General features: G+C 40.1%; 1 protein-coding gene and 2 non-coding genes across 3 annotated transcripts; all 3 read left to right on the forward strand.

The window, feature by feature from the left end:
• The first annotated feature begins 3 nt into the window (after positions 1 to 3).
• HSPA9 (heat shock protein family A (Hsp70) member 9) lies at positions 4 to 16538 on the forward strand. Its single transcript, XM_036312973.1, has 17 exons — positions 4 to 188; positions 1194 to 1252; positions 1484 to 1571; positions 2178 to 2359; positions 3275 to 3399; positions 3956 to 4029; positions 4109 to 4215; positions 4687 to 4849; positions 5271 to 5363; positions 9226 to 9435; positions 10755 to 10982; positions 11703 to 11807; positions 13033 to 13150; positions 13822 to 13916; positions 14259 to 14351; positions 14536 to 14676; positions 14975 to 16538. Exons 1-17 carry the CDS (start codon positions 108 to 110, stop codon positions 15050 to 15052), a joined length of 2040 nt encoding a protein of 679 aa, XP_036168866.1. The 5' UTR covers positions 4 to 107; the 3' UTR covers positions 15053 to 16538.
• Positions 9979 to 10053, forward strand: LOC118659448. Its single transcript, XR_004968566.1, has one exon. It is a non-coding gene; the product is annotated as a small nucleolar RNA SNORD63 (small nucleolar RNA).
• LOC118659449 lies at positions 11309 to 11377 on the forward strand. Its single transcript, XR_004968567.1, has one exon. It is a non-coding gene; the product is annotated as a small nucleolar RNA SNORD63 (small nucleolar RNA).
• Positions 16539 to 16758: the final 220 nt, after the last annotated feature.

Raw genomic sequence — 16758 nt, forward strand, 5'->3', positions numbered from 1 at the left:
TCCCCACCCCACGTGGTTGGAGGTTTCCAGAAGCGTTCCCACTGAGCGCAGCGCAGCTCCCGGCTGTCCGAGTGACTGTTGCCTCGTACTCTCACCGTTTAGCCGCCATGATAAGCGCCAGCCGAGCCGCGGCATCCCGTCTCGTCGGCGCTGCAGTCTCCCGGGGCCCCACGGTCGCCCGCCACCAGGTAAGAAACTTCCAGGCCTTCCCCGAGGGGCTCACGGCTCATGGTCTTGGGCCTTGGAGCTGCAGGCCACGCGCCCTTCGGGGTCAGAATCCTCTGGGAGAGATCAGGTGGGAAGAAAGGTAACGGGTTTTCCGCAATCAGGGCTGCCGATTCAAGGCCCATTTCAGGTTTTATCTCCGTGTCTCGAGCCCTGCTGAGTCACACCCCTTGCCAGCGCGGAGTCTTATTTCACGAAGTAGTAGGTAGTGGTCCTGACGACCCGTGTTGTGGCTGATTAAACAGGTCTGAACTTGGGGCGAGGCATGCAATTCTAGTTAGGAGGGAACCGCTCTTCGGGTTTGTATTCTCACCAACGAGTCGGAGACGACTGCTCTTCTCTTCTGTAAGATACATGTGTGCAAGGACACACCTTAATAAATCCAGAATCGAGTTCCCGTTCTTTTACTTAGGAATGCTTATGTAGTTAGTTCCCCCACATTTTGGGGTTAAGGTTGTCCTCTGTTATTTCAAAAAAAGTAAGCAAATTGTGGGAAAGCCCTGGTGCTTGTTACCACGTACGAACAAAAGCCTACATCTTTGAAGAACTGGAATTGTCTTACTGGGGTTAAAGAAAGGCTTGGAAGTGGCCTAAAATTAGGTCGTAACAAAGGTCTTTTCTTTGATCCTGGTTGGAGGCTACCCCTGGGAAAAAAATTGTTTTTCTGAGTTGACTCCACAAGATTTCTAATCCTATCTCTTTAAAGCAGTTGCTTCGCAGGATCAGGGTGAATGTTTCTAAATAAACTTATACCTGCAATACACACCTATATGTAGGGCTTTATTAAACTTGCTGTTTCAGTACCGCGATGCCTCTTATACATGAAACGCTTCATCATTTCAGTATATTTTATACATGATAGCCACTCAGTTAAGTGGAATGAGAGTTCAAGACTTTCAGAAGAATAATTGGAACAAGTTCAAGTTTTCATATGTAATAATGGCTGATGTAACTTTTTTCTTTTTTAGGATGGCTGGAATGGCCTTAGTCATGAGACTTTTAGAATTGTTTCAAAGCGGGACTATGCGTAAGTGTAACTTTATTTCCTTTGAGAGAGAAATTCTAAACCCCAGAGCAGTGGTCTCTAACTTTGTGATTAATGATTCTGTTCAGAAAAAATGACACATCTATATTTTCAGATTATGTAATGTGCCACTATTCTCACAGTACCCAATATTTTCTTATGTACTATTCCTGTAACCATTTTGGAGATCACTGTTAAAATGATAACTATAGCATTGTTTTAAATGTTTTACAGATCAGAAGCAATCAAGGGAGCAGTTGTTGGTATTGATTTGGGTACTACCAATTCCTGTGTGGCCGTTATGGAAGGTAAACAAGCAAAGGTGAGCATGACTTGAAGCTCTGGGTCACAATTGCATGGTGCTGATAATTGAATGGATTTGACTTCCAAGGATTTAGGTGTGTCCTCTTGGACTACTAAATTACCATTGGGATGGCTTACAGATAGATTACAGATTACTTCTGTTATCAATCCCAAGTGGAGCTCCACATAACACATGGGCTGCAACCTAAGTAAAGCATCTTAGGAGATTCCTATTATGGTAGCTATTCTTCCAGAAGTTTCCTTACTCTTTTTATGACACTTTTATTCCCACTAGATTCTTGATATTTAGAGCACCTGAGATTCTTGAATTGTTTCTTGGCAATTTTTATATGCCTGAAACTTTTTAGCCATTACCAAAAAAATTGAGAAATGAATTTAATTCTTCTAGAAGGAAAGATTACCTTGTCCTTACATTGACTATGAAAGCTCTGATTTATATTTATTCTGGTTTTCTTTCTGTTGTTTCAAAATAAAGATATTTTGAACATCCACTATTCTTGAGCATTTACGTTGTGAGTTGACATCTGTTTTGTCTTAAATGATTAATACAAAGACAGTGGTGGTCACTGGAACCTCATTCTCTGTCTTTCTTTGGGTGTTTTAGGTGCTGGAGAATGCTGAAGGTGCCAGAACCACCCCTTCAGTTGTAGCTTTTACAACAGATGGTGAGCGACTTGTTGGCATGCCTGCCAAGCGACAGGCTGTCACCAACCCAAACAACACATTCTATGCTACCAAGCGTCTTATTGGCCGGCGATATGACGACCCTGAAGTCCAGAAAGACATGTGAGTAATTACAAAAGCATAGTTATTTTCGAAGGCCACACAAAAGAACCTTTTAGCAAGTTCCCTTGAGCACATTAGTAATTTTATGTGTCCCTGGGGGCAAGGCCTCTCCTGCCAAAAGGATATCTCCTTCAAAAAATTTATTTTTGCCTCCACAGATTAGGTCTTTGCTGTGTATAGATGTGGTATATGAAGATTTGGCTAGTCATTCCTAGGCCATGTAAATTGGTGTTAAATTCGTAAGGCAGATAGTGGCATGTGCTGATGAGATAGTTTTCCAAGTTTGTGTTGTGGCATGTTATCAATACTTCATTACTTTATATGGCCAAATAATATTCCATTGTCTGGATATCTACATTTTGTTTAGCCATTTATGTTAATGACATTGTTTGCTTTCCCCCCTTTTTTTTTCTTGACTTTAAAGAGAGGGATAGAGAGATAGAAACATTGATCAGCTGCCTCTTGTACAACTGGGGATTGATCTTGCAACCTGGGCATGTGCCCTGACTGGGGATCCAACCGGTGACCTCTTGGTTCATGGGTCGATGCTCAACCATGAGCCACACCAGCCAGGCCACTTTTTAGCTATTATGAATAATCTGCCACAGGTTTTTGTGTGAACACACGTTTTCATATCTCCTGGCTAGATACTTAGTAATGGAATTTCTGGGTCCTATAAGTGATAACTATAATCATTTTCCAAAGTAGCTGCTTAAGTTTTTTGTTGGGTGGGAAGTAGAGAATGTTTGGGTTTCATCAGGGTGTTTTGACATGTTAATGTTTACTTTCTAAAGGCTTTCATTAAATTCATTTCTGAAGTTCTCATTGACCATGGATTTCTGGGGATGGGGGGGTGGATATTAATGGTAGATTGCCCTGCCCTGTTTTTTCAAATACAATTTTTGTGTCTTGCAGTAAAAATGTTCCCTTTAAAATTGTCCGCGCCTCCAATGGTGATGCCTGGGTTGAAGCTCATGGAAAACTCTATTCTCCAAGTCAGATTGGAGCATTTGTGTTGATGAAGATGAAAGAGACTGCAGGTGAGATGTTTAGTTTACGTCTGGGAAAGTATCAAGAACTGGGTGATTTATCTGAGATCACTAGCTTTTATACCCCAGTGTCCCTTGGATGAGTCTGGTGGCTTTTATACAGAAAACCTAGGGATGGCAAAACTCTTCTTACTATTCTCTGCAGATTGAATACATCTTCCAAATTTTCCTAATGGTGGCTTTCTTGTTCCTTTTTTCCAGTAGGGGAGTAGTATTTTGAAAGCCAAAAGATGACACATAAGCTTTTGTCTGTTAGGTAAAAGTTTAAAACTTCCCATTGATGAAACTAGTAGTCATTTTAAGTCATTCTAGTTGTTGAACTTTCACTGAAGTGTTAGAGGTGAGGTCTTGGTTTTTAATTATTATCTTCAGTTGGAGTATTTTCCTACAAGGTCTCTACATGTTAGGTCTTAGCATGCTGAAAAACTGGTGTGTGCTATTTGTGGCTCCAAAAGGATGATATAGGTTGTTAGGTTACATTAGTAATTCTGTTACCTATTTCAACTGACAATCGCATGATTGGATTCATTCCTTGATTCTTTTTCAGAAAATTACCTGGGGCATACAGCAAAAAATGCTGTGATCACAGTCCCAGCTTATTTCAATGACTCACAAAGACAGGTGAGTCAATTAGCATTTTTATTTAGGAAATTAGTGGTATTGCGGACACAAAGGTGGAAAATGCTTTTTTCTTTTTTAGGCCACTAAGGATGCTGGTCAGATAGCTGGACTGAATGTGCTTCGGGTGATTAATGAACCCACAGCTGCTGCTCTGGCCTATGGTCTAGACAAATCAGAAGATAAAGTGTAAGTCTATATAATAAACTCCACCAAGACTTATCCCAAGTCATCATTTTGATTTTTTAGTGATTGATTCTTGTATTTAGACTAAAAATATACTGCCTTGATGTTCTGCAAGGCTGTATAATCTGTTTTTCATTCATTTCAAGACTTTTTATTTATTTACTATTTTTCCCTAAGTACTGGTCTAATAGGGTCGTTCCCTCCCCTCCAAAAGAGTGGTTTTGCTTTTAAGTGAATTTATTCATTTCAACTGTATGTATACTTCACATGTTAGGGCCATATGTTAATACAAATGTCACACAATTATCAAATTTCATAATAATTATATTTTGGGGAAAATAGGCAAGTTTATTTGGTTATTGAAATGTATGCTGGCATAGGTTCCACCATGTGCTGGTCAGATATGTTTTCAAGGTTTGTTCATGTTGTAGCATTACTTTTGTTCCTTAAGGCCTTCCTTTTTTTTCTTTCTAGCATTGCTGTATATGATTTAGGTGGTGGAACTTTTGATATTTCTGTCCTGGAAATTCAGAAAGGAGTATTTGAGGTGAAGTCCACCAATGGAGACACTTTCTTAGGTGGTGAAGACTTTGACCAGGCCTTGCTACAACACATTGTGAAGGAGTTTAAAAGAGAGGTTAGTTACTGGTGTGGTTAATCTGTAGACATCGGGATAGTGAAAATTTCCTTATTCAGGTAGCTGCCCTGAATAGAGCACTAAATTTTTTTGCCCTGAGTAGAACACTGAAATGTTTGTGCTTCCGTTTAAAGGATATGGCACTCTTTGTACAATATTGAAAAAAGAATTCTGGGAACTCCTTTTTTTGAGCTAGACTCCTACGGTTGAAAGAACTGAGATCAGTTCTGCCCTCTGGCTCCAGGCATAGATAGCCCTTTTAGAATAGGTTTTCTTTTCCCTACAGAATTTTAAAGGGAAGAAGTAACTTATGCTTGTTTATAAAGTTATGGCTCTATTTTGAATTGTTAACAGCGTATCACTGCAATTTAAGAGTATTTATCACCTCATTAATACTAGCATTAATGTCTTCACTTTGTAGACGGGAGTTGATTTGACCAAAGACAACATGGCACTTCAAAGAGTTCGGGAAGCTGCTGAGAAGGCTAAGTGTGAACTCTCCTCATCTGTGCAGGTGAGACATGGACAAATCCCAGCAGTCTTGATGGATCTTTTCAGCCTGAGCTTACTTGAATAGCATATTTTAATTGTCTTACTGTTTGCTGATTGGTGGTAAAAACCTTTCCGTGAGCAAAGGAGTAGGTGTTGTGTGTTTTAATGGATGACCTTAATTTGTTAACCATCCAAATCAGAGGTTATGTGTACTGGAGCTAAAATCTAGGCTAGCAGTGTGCAAAGCTATAATTGCTACCCTGTAAATACCAGGAGACTCTCAGCACTGCTGTCTTCACTTAATCAAGGTACCTCTTTGTGTGTGTCTCTAATAGTTTCTCCTTTAATTTGAATCACCGATCTAGAAAGTGAGCTATGAAGGCTGGGCTTTATGCACCTGAGCAAGTTTTTCCCTCTGGGCATCAGATTTGCTCAGCGTCGGTTTTAAGGTGTCAGCCTATCCTGCTTCATTGCAGAGAGATGAAGCTTCACTTTGCTTTAATAACCAAGAAGAGAAATGTAGAAAGTATGGTAGATCCGGATCAGAGACGAAACAAGGTGGAAGGCAAGAGATTTAATTTCAGGTTCTTAGGTGGCAGAGAAACAGAGCCTGTGACTACTCTAGTAGTTTGATTACCAATGGGAGGAGAAGAGGTGTTAAACTTGAGTCAAACCTGGAATTTTTTTTTTTTTTAAGTAGCTATGAGGAATGATAAAGTTGTACAAAGTCACCCATGATGATGATGATGTTGCTTTGTTTCCTGCTATCATACAGAGTGGCAGAACTTTGCAGCATGATGGGTTAGGGTTGAAATATTGCAGTCTGCCAGAGAATAGCTTATAATTCCTCCCAGGGGTCTGACACTTTTTGGAGGGGAAGGTTGGCTGGTTTTTATGTGGCTGTACAGTAAGTCCTCACTTGATATCATCAATAGGTCTGTGAGTTTTAAGCAAAATGTTGTATAAGGAAACCAGTTTTTCATAGGCTATTTGATAAATTCCTATGACATCTCATCGATGTTATAACAAAATGTTATTCAAAGACCTGCTGTATCCTATTGATAGGCATTAGAATTTTTTTTTCCCTCAGCATTTTGTCATTATAGCAAGGTATATTGAGCATCCTTGTACATTAATGTTTGTGCATGTGTGATTATAAACCTTTAGGATAAATTCTGAGAAACACTACCCTTGTTCGTGTAGTTTAGTGTGTTGTGGGAGGTGGACGTTATTTAGAACATTATATAAAATGTCAAAGATATTTAAAATGTCAAGCCAGAAGTCATGTAAAGAAAGGTTAAGAGTGGCTCTACAAGTAGACTGTTGGGGTTCAGGTCCTATTTCATCACTTAGCAGTGTGACCTTGGGTGAATGACTTAACATTTCCATTCTATAAAATGCAGATAATAGTACTACTTTTCCTCTTAGAATTTCAAGGGTTACTAAATTCATACATACATGTAACGTGCTTAGAACGTGTAGTAATAAGTACTCTGAATGTAAGTTATTAATGTACGAGAAAGGCAAAGTTAGATTTATATTAGAGGAACCTGACAGTTGACAGAGATGTTGGACATAGCAAGGAGACGTCTGAAAGATGAGTTAATTAGGAAATGCTGAATTAATCAAGTATGCAGTGCTGAGAAGGGGTCAGTGTGGCCGAAGTGCAGACGGGCATGGACAGGAGGCTAGAGCCCTAGCTTTATAGATTTGTTTTGGTATCTGTTCTGAGTATAAACCAGTAAAAACTTTGTGTGGGGGCCAATAACATGGTCAGATTTGGGTTTATGAAAAGCACTTTGGCCGATAGAGCACAGTTTTATTTTCAGTGGGGAAGGGTTCTGTGGCAGAAGGCAACCTGAGTGGATGTGGGAAATCCCTGGGAGGTTATGGTAGCACATCAGTTGGTAAGAGAGGACTGATAGTGAAAGATACTTCGATTTGAGGAAAATGAAGGACAAAACTGTGATGAACTGATTTTATAGAGTTGAGAGTCCTGGAGTTTTTCAGGTTGTCATTAACTTACAGCATATAGAACTACACTAAAACAGTAGCCATTTATGGATATTTAAAGTTAAATACAAATTTTAAATTATGTTCCTCAGTTGTGCTAGCTGTGTTTCAGGAGCTCAGCCATAAGTGGCTAGTGGCTGCTGAATTGAACAACGCAGATTATAGAACATTGCTGGTGTCACAAAAAGTTCTATTGAATCATACTGGTTTGGATGATGAAATTCTATCTTCTAATTTGGATTATTGACATTTTGCAAAGAAAGAAGGAAATTGTCAATGGTATTCTTTAAGGCAAAACCCAGTAACACTGTTTCTACAGAAGATGTGTTAACTCTCATATTAAGCATTTAATAGTCCCAGTACTTTACCCAAGGAAAAGTTTAAGGATTTACTCCCGAGTCTTTAATCCCTGCAGGCCTTGCTTTGATGTGAAGTTAGCGGAGAGGCGTAAGGTAATTCTGTTCCCGGGGGTCCACCCCTAGGTCATCTGTTTCAGCATGTTCAGTGATGAGATTTTTTTGGTCTAAATATTCTTTTTTTTAAAAAATACATATATTTTATTGATTTCAGAGGAAGGGAGAGGGAAAGAGATAGAAACATCAAGAGAGAGAATCATGGATTGGTTGCCTCCTGCGTGTCTCCTACTGGCTGTGGAGCCGGAAACCCGGGCATGTGCCCTGACCAGGAATTGAACTGTGACCTCCTGGTCCATAGGTCAATGCTCAACCAGTGAGCCACGTTGAGCAGGTCTAAATATTTTTAATCCATGCCTTATTAGGATTTGGGGTTTTATTAAATATTAGATACTACATGGTCTGATTGTGGCCATGTTAGCAGTTCTCTGTGGATATGATGGCAGTAAAGTCAGTCCTTGCAGTTAAAGAGCATCTCTGTTGTTCATAGCTTTCTAATCGTCTTCCTGAAACAAAGCCCTGGCTGGTGGCAGGTTATTTGGTTCGGAGCATATCTTGGATCTGTTGTTGTTGTTTATAACTACCGTACGTGGAGTTTTTTAAAACTTGGTGGAAAAAACAGTAGTGTAATTCTTTTTCCTTTAAAAAAATATTTTTTATTGATTTCAGAGAGGAAGGGAGAGGGAGAAAGAGAAACATCAATGAGAATCATTGATTGGCTGCATCCTGCATGCCCCACGTTAGGGATTGAGCATGTAACCCAGGCATGTACCTGTCTGGGAATTGAACTGTGACCTCCTGGTTCGTAGGTCTATGCTCAGCTACTGAGCTACACTGGCCAAGCTGTAGTATGGTTCTTAATGTACAAGGTGGGGCAAAGGTACGTTTACAGTTGTTTGTATAGAAAATATAGTAATTAATATAGGAATGAACTGTTTCGTGTACTCACAACTATAAATGTCATTTTGCCCCACCCTATATATTTAGTGGTAGAATATTTCTTGTCTCCTGAACAGGGCTTTTTCCTGCTTCTCTCCTCTGATCTTCATTGTTTAATAATAAAATTCTGAAGTGTTTTTACCTTTGGAGAGATAAGGGTTGGACTCTTATAAGAGTCACTGTGTTTGGTAGCTTTTCCTTTAAAGTAGGTGTGACCACTGTGGCATTCAAAGTCTTACTGTCCTATAGTATTTATTGAATAAAGAAACTTGCCCTAACTGGTTTGACTCAGTGGATAGAGCGTCAGCCTGTGGACTCAAGGGTCCCAGGTTCGATTCCGGTCAAGGGCATGTACCTTGGTTGCGGGCACATCCCCAGTGGGGAGTGTGCAGGAGGCAGCTGATCGATGTTTCTAACTCTCTATCCCTCTCCCTTCCTCTCTGTAAAAAATCAATAAAATATATTTTTTTTAAAAAGAAAGAAACTTCACCACTACTGATCTCCCTGCTTCCTTTGCAGACTGACATCAACTTGCCATATCTTACAATGGATGCATCTGGACCTAAGCATTTGAATATGAAGCTGACCCGGGCTCAGTTTGAGGGGATTGTCGCTGAGCTAATCAGGAGGACCATCGCCCCATGCCAGAAAGCCATGCAAGATGCAGAAGTCAGCAAGAGTGACATAGGAGAAGTGATTCTTGTTGGTGGCATGACTAGAATGCCCAAGGTATGGATGGATCCATGGAATTCTCAACATGGCAAGCAGAAAGGACCTGCATGTTTTGGGGGGAGTCAAATGGCTTATGTGTAGGGATATGAATATGTGGCCTTTCTTCCATGGTAATCCAGAAAGGAGGAATTTGTGCTTTAACTGAAGAGTTCTTTTCAACCTCTTTTTTAAATTCAAGGATATAAGAAAAAGGATTAGGAAGGGAAAAATGTCCTTGGGGTGGTGACTGGGAGGATTCTGAACTTCAGTCTTGAAGAATTTTTAGGAATGAACATGAGGTCAGAGATAGCTTAAAACCTTGATACTGCCCTGGCCAGTGTGGTTCAGTTGGTTGGGCATCATCCTGTGCATGAAAGTTTGCTGGTTTGATTCTCAGGTAGAGCATATGCCCAGGTTGATGTTTCTCTCCTTTCCTCTCTAAAAATTCAGTTAAAAAGTATAAAACCTTGACACTAACTGGCCTCTGTGGAGTAATTTTGGACATGTGTCTTTACAGCATAGTGTTTAAGGCTTTTAATTGTAACTCTTCAACAGAGATTTGTGCAATGATGCATTCTATTCATCAACACATCATTCTGAAAAGACAGGTGTGTAGAAAGTTAATGACTGAGCACGGAAACTGTTGAAGATGCAATTCTTTATGACTTTCATGGAATTATCTTGGGCCTTGATATTAAATTTTCAAGTATGTGGGCTTAGGAAAACATGCACAGAATAAATCTGGAGAGAAAACAAGAGGCTTTGGACCTGGATGATATTCTGTTAGCAAATATCCTAGATGCTATTTAAATAGCACTTTCCCCTAGCATTATGTAAAAAAGGAGGGAAGAGCATGTCTCATGTTAGCACCACTGTTGTCATGGTATGATCTCTGCACTGCTTCCTTTTAGTTGGTTTTTAGTTGATATGTAGATCAGCTACCTCCTGCATGCCTCCTACCGGGAATCAAACCCATAACCTTTCTGTGTAACAGACACTGCTCAACCAACGGAGCCACACCGACCAGGGCTACACCATTTCTAATGCAATGTATTGTATGGGAAACCAGATAACAATCTTAACACTAATTCTTCCCAAATTTAAAGGGCTATGAATGACATATGTGAGTAAAGTATATGAGTGTTACCTACATGATATACTCGGATCATTAACAAGAATTCAACTATGAAATACTAGTAATTTGAGTGAAATTCTTGGATCTGAAGCAAATTGTCCTGTGATTTGCTATGATCTTGGGACAGGTGTGTTCTCTCTCCATCTTGGGCAATTAGTTGCTTTGAGTAGTGGGTGACAGGTTCTTTTCTCTTGGTGCTCAGGTTCAGCAGACTGTGCAGGATCTCTTTGGCCGAGCCCCAAGTAAAGCTGTCAATCCTGACGAGGCTGTGGCCATGGGAGCTGCCATTCAGGGAGGTGTGTTGGCTGGTGATGTCACAGATGTGCTGCTCCTGGATGTCACTCCCCTTTCTTTGGGTATTGAGACTCTGGGAGGTGTATTTACCAAACTTATTAACAGGAACACCACTATTCCAACCAAGAAAAGTCAGGTAAGAGCCTCCCCTTTCTACCTTGTCACAGAGATTACTAGGTTTTGTGAGCTTTTCCTAGAAAACTTCACTCTTTAACTTACCAAAAGAAACCTCATCATTTGGGACTAAATTCTCTATATTCTTCTGTTCTCAAAGGCAATAAAAAGAATGGCCTGACCAAGACAGTGCAATGAGCTTCTATTATGGGTGAATGATGGGTGTCCTGCGATGCCAGGCAGGGCTATTTGGACAATGACTTGGGTCTTTGGGTCTTTGGATTAAGAATGATGTCTTGACTTTTCTAATTTTGATGTTTTTATGAAAAACTGGCTATTGCTGTATTTGTGCTGTGATGTATTGTCAACACATCATTCTGAAGAAAAGTATGTGGTGACGTCCTGTGACTGAGCACAAAATGCATGTCCTATCTCTGACCTGTTTCCTCAGATGAGCATGTTTCAACATCTCGTTTTTTTGGCACCTTCTCTTGAGGCCTTCTGTGCCAATGCTGCATCTTTTTACAGTGCATTTGCTTAGAGAAACAATAGCTATTTGGTGCCCTTTTGCTGTGCTAATCCTACTCCTATTCCCAGCAAAAGACATAAGCCTTTGTTCTGAAAATTGTGTACATTAGGACTCTTCCAGTATTACAGTGTGAGTTTCTTTCTTTGGCTTGTCCTCTGTGTAAGGGGAGTAGTTTAATTAGATAGACAACCCAGAAAGTTTCTTTTTCCCTAGGTGTTTTCTACAGCTGCTGATGGTCAGACTCAGGTGGAGATTAAAGTGTGCCAGGGTGAGAGAGAGATGGCTGGAGACAACAAACTTCTTGGACAGTTTACTTTGGTAGGTATTGGGAATCCTAAATATGCTCCTTTCTTTTTTATTGTACAGTTAGACTATATTTCAACCCCTATTAATATTACTATAAATTGCTGAAACACAGGTAGTCTGTTATCTTAACATAGTGTACATACAAATTCTGCAACTGAAGAGCCCTTGGCTTCAATTTTTACCTGAAAGCCTTGCTTGTGCCTTAGGAACTTTAAGAATATTATAAATATACTAGAGGCCCAGTGCATGAAATTCAGGGGGGGCGGGGGGGGGGGTGATCCCTCCCTTCAGTCTGGCCTGTGCCCTCTTGCAGTCCCAGACCCCTTGCTCCTTAACGCTTGGCTCGCTGCTCCTTAGCGCTCCCACTGCTGCACTCGCCAGCCATGAGCCCGGCTTCTGGCTGAGAGGCCCCTTCCCCTGTGGGAGCACACTGACCACCAGGGGGCAGCTCCTGCGTTGAATCAACTAGTTGTTCCGCCATAACGGTTGCTTAGGCTTTTATTATATAGACTAGAGGCCTGGTGCACAGATTTGTGCACTGGTGGGGTCCCTCAGCCTGGCCTGCGCCCTCTCACAATCTGGGACCCCTTGGGGGATGTTGGACTGCAGGTTTCAGCCAGATCCCTGCAGGCTAGGCTGCACCACCACAGCTGCGCTTGCCAGCCATGGGCCCAGTGTCTGGCACCTGTCAGTCAGCTGAGTGGTGCTCCCGCTGTGGGAGCACACTGACCACCAGGGGGCAGCTCCTGCGTTGAACATCTGCCCTGTGTTGGTCAGTGCACGTCATAGCGTTTGGTTGTTCAGGCTTTTATATATATAGATAGAAGATATAAGACAGGGAAGTGTTCATAGACAGTGTTAATTAGGAGAAATTTTTGGTTACTAATTTAAGAGACATTTGATATTACTGACTTCTAATTAGTATTGCTTACTGGTTCTTGGTGAGATGAACAGTAATGAGATTTGCTATTATTCATTGTGTCCCCAAGTACATAATAATTATGATTACTTGCTATAATCAGCCTTTATTGGTATAAGCCCTGTTTATTTCAGGTAGCAATGAAGTACTACCTTTACTTATAAACCTGTTTTTGTACATTTAAGTGAAACTATAGCTGGTTCCTCCCTGGAACCAAGTGACTTGTTCCCCAGAAAAACGTATAGGTTTGAAACTAGAGAACTGTACCTCTTTGTGAGAAGAGCTTAATCTGTGTATTTACTTACTTACTTACTTTAGATTGGAATCCCCCCAGCCCCACGTGGAGTCCCTCAGATTGAAGTTACATTTGACATTGATGCCAATGGGATTGTACATGTTTCTGCCAAAGATAAGGGTACAGGACGCGAGCAGCAGAGTAAGTGTTCTTATTTATCAGACTGTTAGGATGAGGTAAGAGGCCTTGGAGTTTCTTTCTGTTGAGAACTTGACCCTCTAGGTCAGTGATGGCGAACCCATGACACGCGTGTCAGAGGTGACAATGCGAACTCATTTTTTTTGGTTGATTTTTCTTTGTTAAATGGCATTTAAATATATAAAATAAATATCAAAAATATAAGTCTTTGTTTTACTATGGTTGCAAATATCAAAAAATTTCTATATGTGACATGGCACCAGAGTTAAGTTAGGGTTTTTCAAATGCTGACTCGCCGAGCTCAAAAGGTTCGCCATCACTGCTCTAGGTTGTGCATATCTTTTTCTAGCCTCGGGAAAATGAGTCCTCTTTGCCCCTTTTCTCAATTATCAGATTCACATTAACAGATGTGTTTATTCCCCCAAATAGGCAAGCACTGAGCCTCTGGATTGCTGAGCTTATTAAAGTCTTGGGGGATTGGCAGGATAGTTGGTCTTTGTGTATATCAGACCTTTGTTTCCTTCTGTCTATTATAGGACAGTAGGGTATTCCTCTTCGTAATTTACATCAAGATAGGCTATTCTGAGCAGGCGTATTGTTCTTCTCAATACAAATAGAGGGTGAGATAAATAATTTTACCAGGGAAGTAACAAAATGCTTTCTTTTCACTGTAGTTGTGATCCAGTCTTCTGGTGGGTTAAGCAAAGATGATATTGAAAATATGGTTAAGAACGCAGAGAAGTATGCTGAGGAAGACAGGCGAAAGAAGGTGATTGGTACTTTCTGTCTTTTCAGCTTGGAGATGAAAGTAGGAGTTTAGACATTTATCTTTGATCTTCTATCTTCTGTTACCCTCAATCTATTCCCTTTACCCCTTTGTTGTAACTTATGTGGAATGCCTTTATTTATTCCAAGTCTTCCTATATTGATTTTTGTTATAGGAATTCAGCTAAAATCTTTCACAGACATCAGACTAGCTCACACCAACCACAGTGATTTCTCCCCCTTACTGTTTTTACTCTAACTATATGTAGCAGTCAGCATGTTGTCTTTCTCAGTGAGGACTTTCAGCCAACCATTTGGGAAGTCTTCAATTTCTAATGTCTCTTAGGAACGAGTTGAAGCAGTTAATATGGCTGAAGGAATCATCCATGATACAGAAAGCAAGATGGAGGAATACAAGGACCAATTGCCTGCTGATGAGGTGAGCCCTCTTTTATAATACAATAGTTCAAGAAGTTGGGAGGCATTGTCACCAATGTCAATGAAGTTTGTGTGGGTCCTGATTGGAATTTAGTTTTTAAAAAATGTTTCTGAATATTACTGTTTCATGTAATAGGATAAGAAAACCCCAAAAAGTGAGGGCTTTGTTTTATTTTGTTTTTAAGTGCAACAAACTAAAAGAGGAGATTTCCAAAATGAGAGAGCTCCTGGCTCGAAAAGATAGTGAAACTGGAGAAAACATAAGGCAGGCAGCATCTTCCCTTCAGCAAGCATCATTGAAGCTCTTCGAAATGGCATACAAAAAGGTACAAGGACTGAAGGGTGTTTTGCTCAATGACTTATTTTCCTTCTCATCTGATCTTGATGTAACTGCTCTTGAGGACTCACTGATGGCTCCCTACATCGCCATTTTATAGAACTGGGCATGTTGAAAATATCCTTCCTTCTTGACTCTACTTTGTGAGGGAGGTCAAAGGGAAGGAGTCACAGAAACCACCAATAGTGTAGTGGGAGGATGGGGGTGAAATAGGTGGGATATGGCTCCAGAAAGCAAGCTGTCAGCCTTAACATTAAATGAGTGACTGTCAAATGTTTTCTTAACAGATGGCCTCTGAGCGAGAAGGCTCTGGAAGTTCTAGTGCTGGGGAACAAAAGGAAGATCAAAAAGAAGAGAAACAGTAATAACAGTAAACTTTGGAGCCAAAAGGACAACATATGATGCTTGGGAGTGAAGGGACTTCCTGAGCAGAAATGGGCAGACTTCAGTCTTTTACTGTGTTTTTGCAGTATTCTATATATAATTCCCTTAATATGTAAATTTAGTGACTTAGCTAATGATCATTTAATGAGTGGTAATTCCAACAGTAACAAAGCTCACAATGTTCTGTCTGTCCCTAGCCTATCATTTTTTAGCTGCACGAAAAGGGAAGGTGATGATTTATTGATTGTAAAGACTTAACATTGTTTTGTGCTGAAATACCTGTATTTCCAAGGGGTGAAACCATCCCACACACAACAACGAAGGTAGTCAGACCTGGAATAAAACCAACTAGGGATATAAGACAAGTACTGCCATACCAGCCTGTGTGTATACATGGGATCCTTCAACTGAGGCCTTGCAAGACAAGCCTGTTGTCCCACATTCAGAGGTAGAGCAGGGGAAGCTAAGCTATTTATGTTAGGTACAGCTTTTTAAACAAGGTAATAAGGCTCCCTAATTTTCCTATGGCACACTTTTATAGCTACCTTCTGGCCTTTGGCACATGTACCCTGGATTATTCTTTTTGATCCATTCTGGATTTTTTTAAAAAATAAATATGAAAAGCATCTTGATCTCTTGTTTGTGAGGGGTGAGGCTAAGTACAACTCTGGGTTTGAGGTTTTTTTGTTGATTTCTTTTAGCTCCATCTTTCATTTGGAATGTTAAAAGTCTAGATCTCTATCTAGCATGAAAACAGGCTACTATTTTCAGGTTGCTTTCAGTTCTAAGTAGCTGTATATAAATCTAGTAGTAAACCCTAAGTTACAAGTTTAATGGCTCAATGTTAGGTACTGGTAATTACCATATTTGCTTTCACCCTCAGCACATGGCTAGTCTTATCTTAAATTATGATGTAGTTCTAATTACCACGTGCTGACAACTTCAGAAGCAGAAAGGTGACTGCATCTTTCTTATATCTAAGTGTTAAGAATTTTTCCCCAAAAGTCTCCCAAGAGATTTATTGTATGTCATGCCTGTAGGATTCTTAAGAACATAGGGCTTAGATCCCATCAGAGGTCATGCCTTTTATTTTGTGGTGGTATTTAGAAATGTAACTCATAAATATTTAAAACTCAATACAATGAGGCTCTGGCTGGGTAGGCTCAGTTGGTTAAAGTGTCTTTCCAGTAGGCCAAGGTTGTGGGTTCAAATTACAGTTGGGGTCTATACAAGAAGTATCCAATGAATGCATGAATAAGTGGAACAACAAATTGATGTTTCTCTCTTCCTCTCTCAAATCATTTTTTAAAAATTAATACAGTACTGTAACGTGAAGGACATTGTTTACATGATAATTACATTCCTGGAAAATTGGTCATTGACAGCCATGTAAATACTTTCTTGAGATTCTCGTAAAAAATAAATTCTAGGTTCAAGTTCTCAGCCAGATGGACACTTGGTGGGAAACTAGTGGCCCTGTGCAATAATTTATGAAGGATTGTTTTGTGGCATGTTATTGTTAGACTAGGGCAGTGATGGCAAACCTATGACATGCATGTCAGAGGTGACACGCAAACTCATTTTTTTGGTTGATTTTTCTTTGTTAAATGGCATTTAAATATATAAAATAAATATCAAAAATATAAGTCTTTGTTTTACTATGGTTGCAAATATCAAAAAAATTTTC

The sequence above is a fragment of the Myotis myotis genome, unplaced genomic scaffold (assembly GCF_014108235.1).
Source record: "Myotis myotis isolate mMyoMyo1 unplaced genomic scaffold, mMyoMyo1.p scaffold_m19_p_6, whole genome shotgun sequence".
In the NCBI taxonomy this organism is placed as follows: domain Eukaryota; kingdom Metazoa; phylum Chordata; class Mammalia; order Chiroptera; family Vespertilionidae; genus Myotis; species Myotis myotis.

What these genes read in the sequence shown, in the direction of transcription:
- HSPA9 (XM_036312973.1), top strand. Translation starts at nt 108, where the DNA reads ATGATAAGCGCCAGCCGAGCCGCGGCATCCCGTCTCGTCGGCGCTGCA. An exon ending in GTTTCAAAGCGGGACTATGC is followed by an intron (nt 1,253 to 1,483) that starts GTAAGTGTAACT and finishes AATGTTTTACAG; the next exon opens with ATCAGAAGCAATCAAGGGAG. An exon ending in CCTGAAGTCCAGAAAGACAT is followed by an intron (nt 2,360 to 3,274) that starts GTGAGTAATTAC and finishes TGTGTCTTGCAG; the next exon opens with TAAAAATGTTCCCTTTAAAA.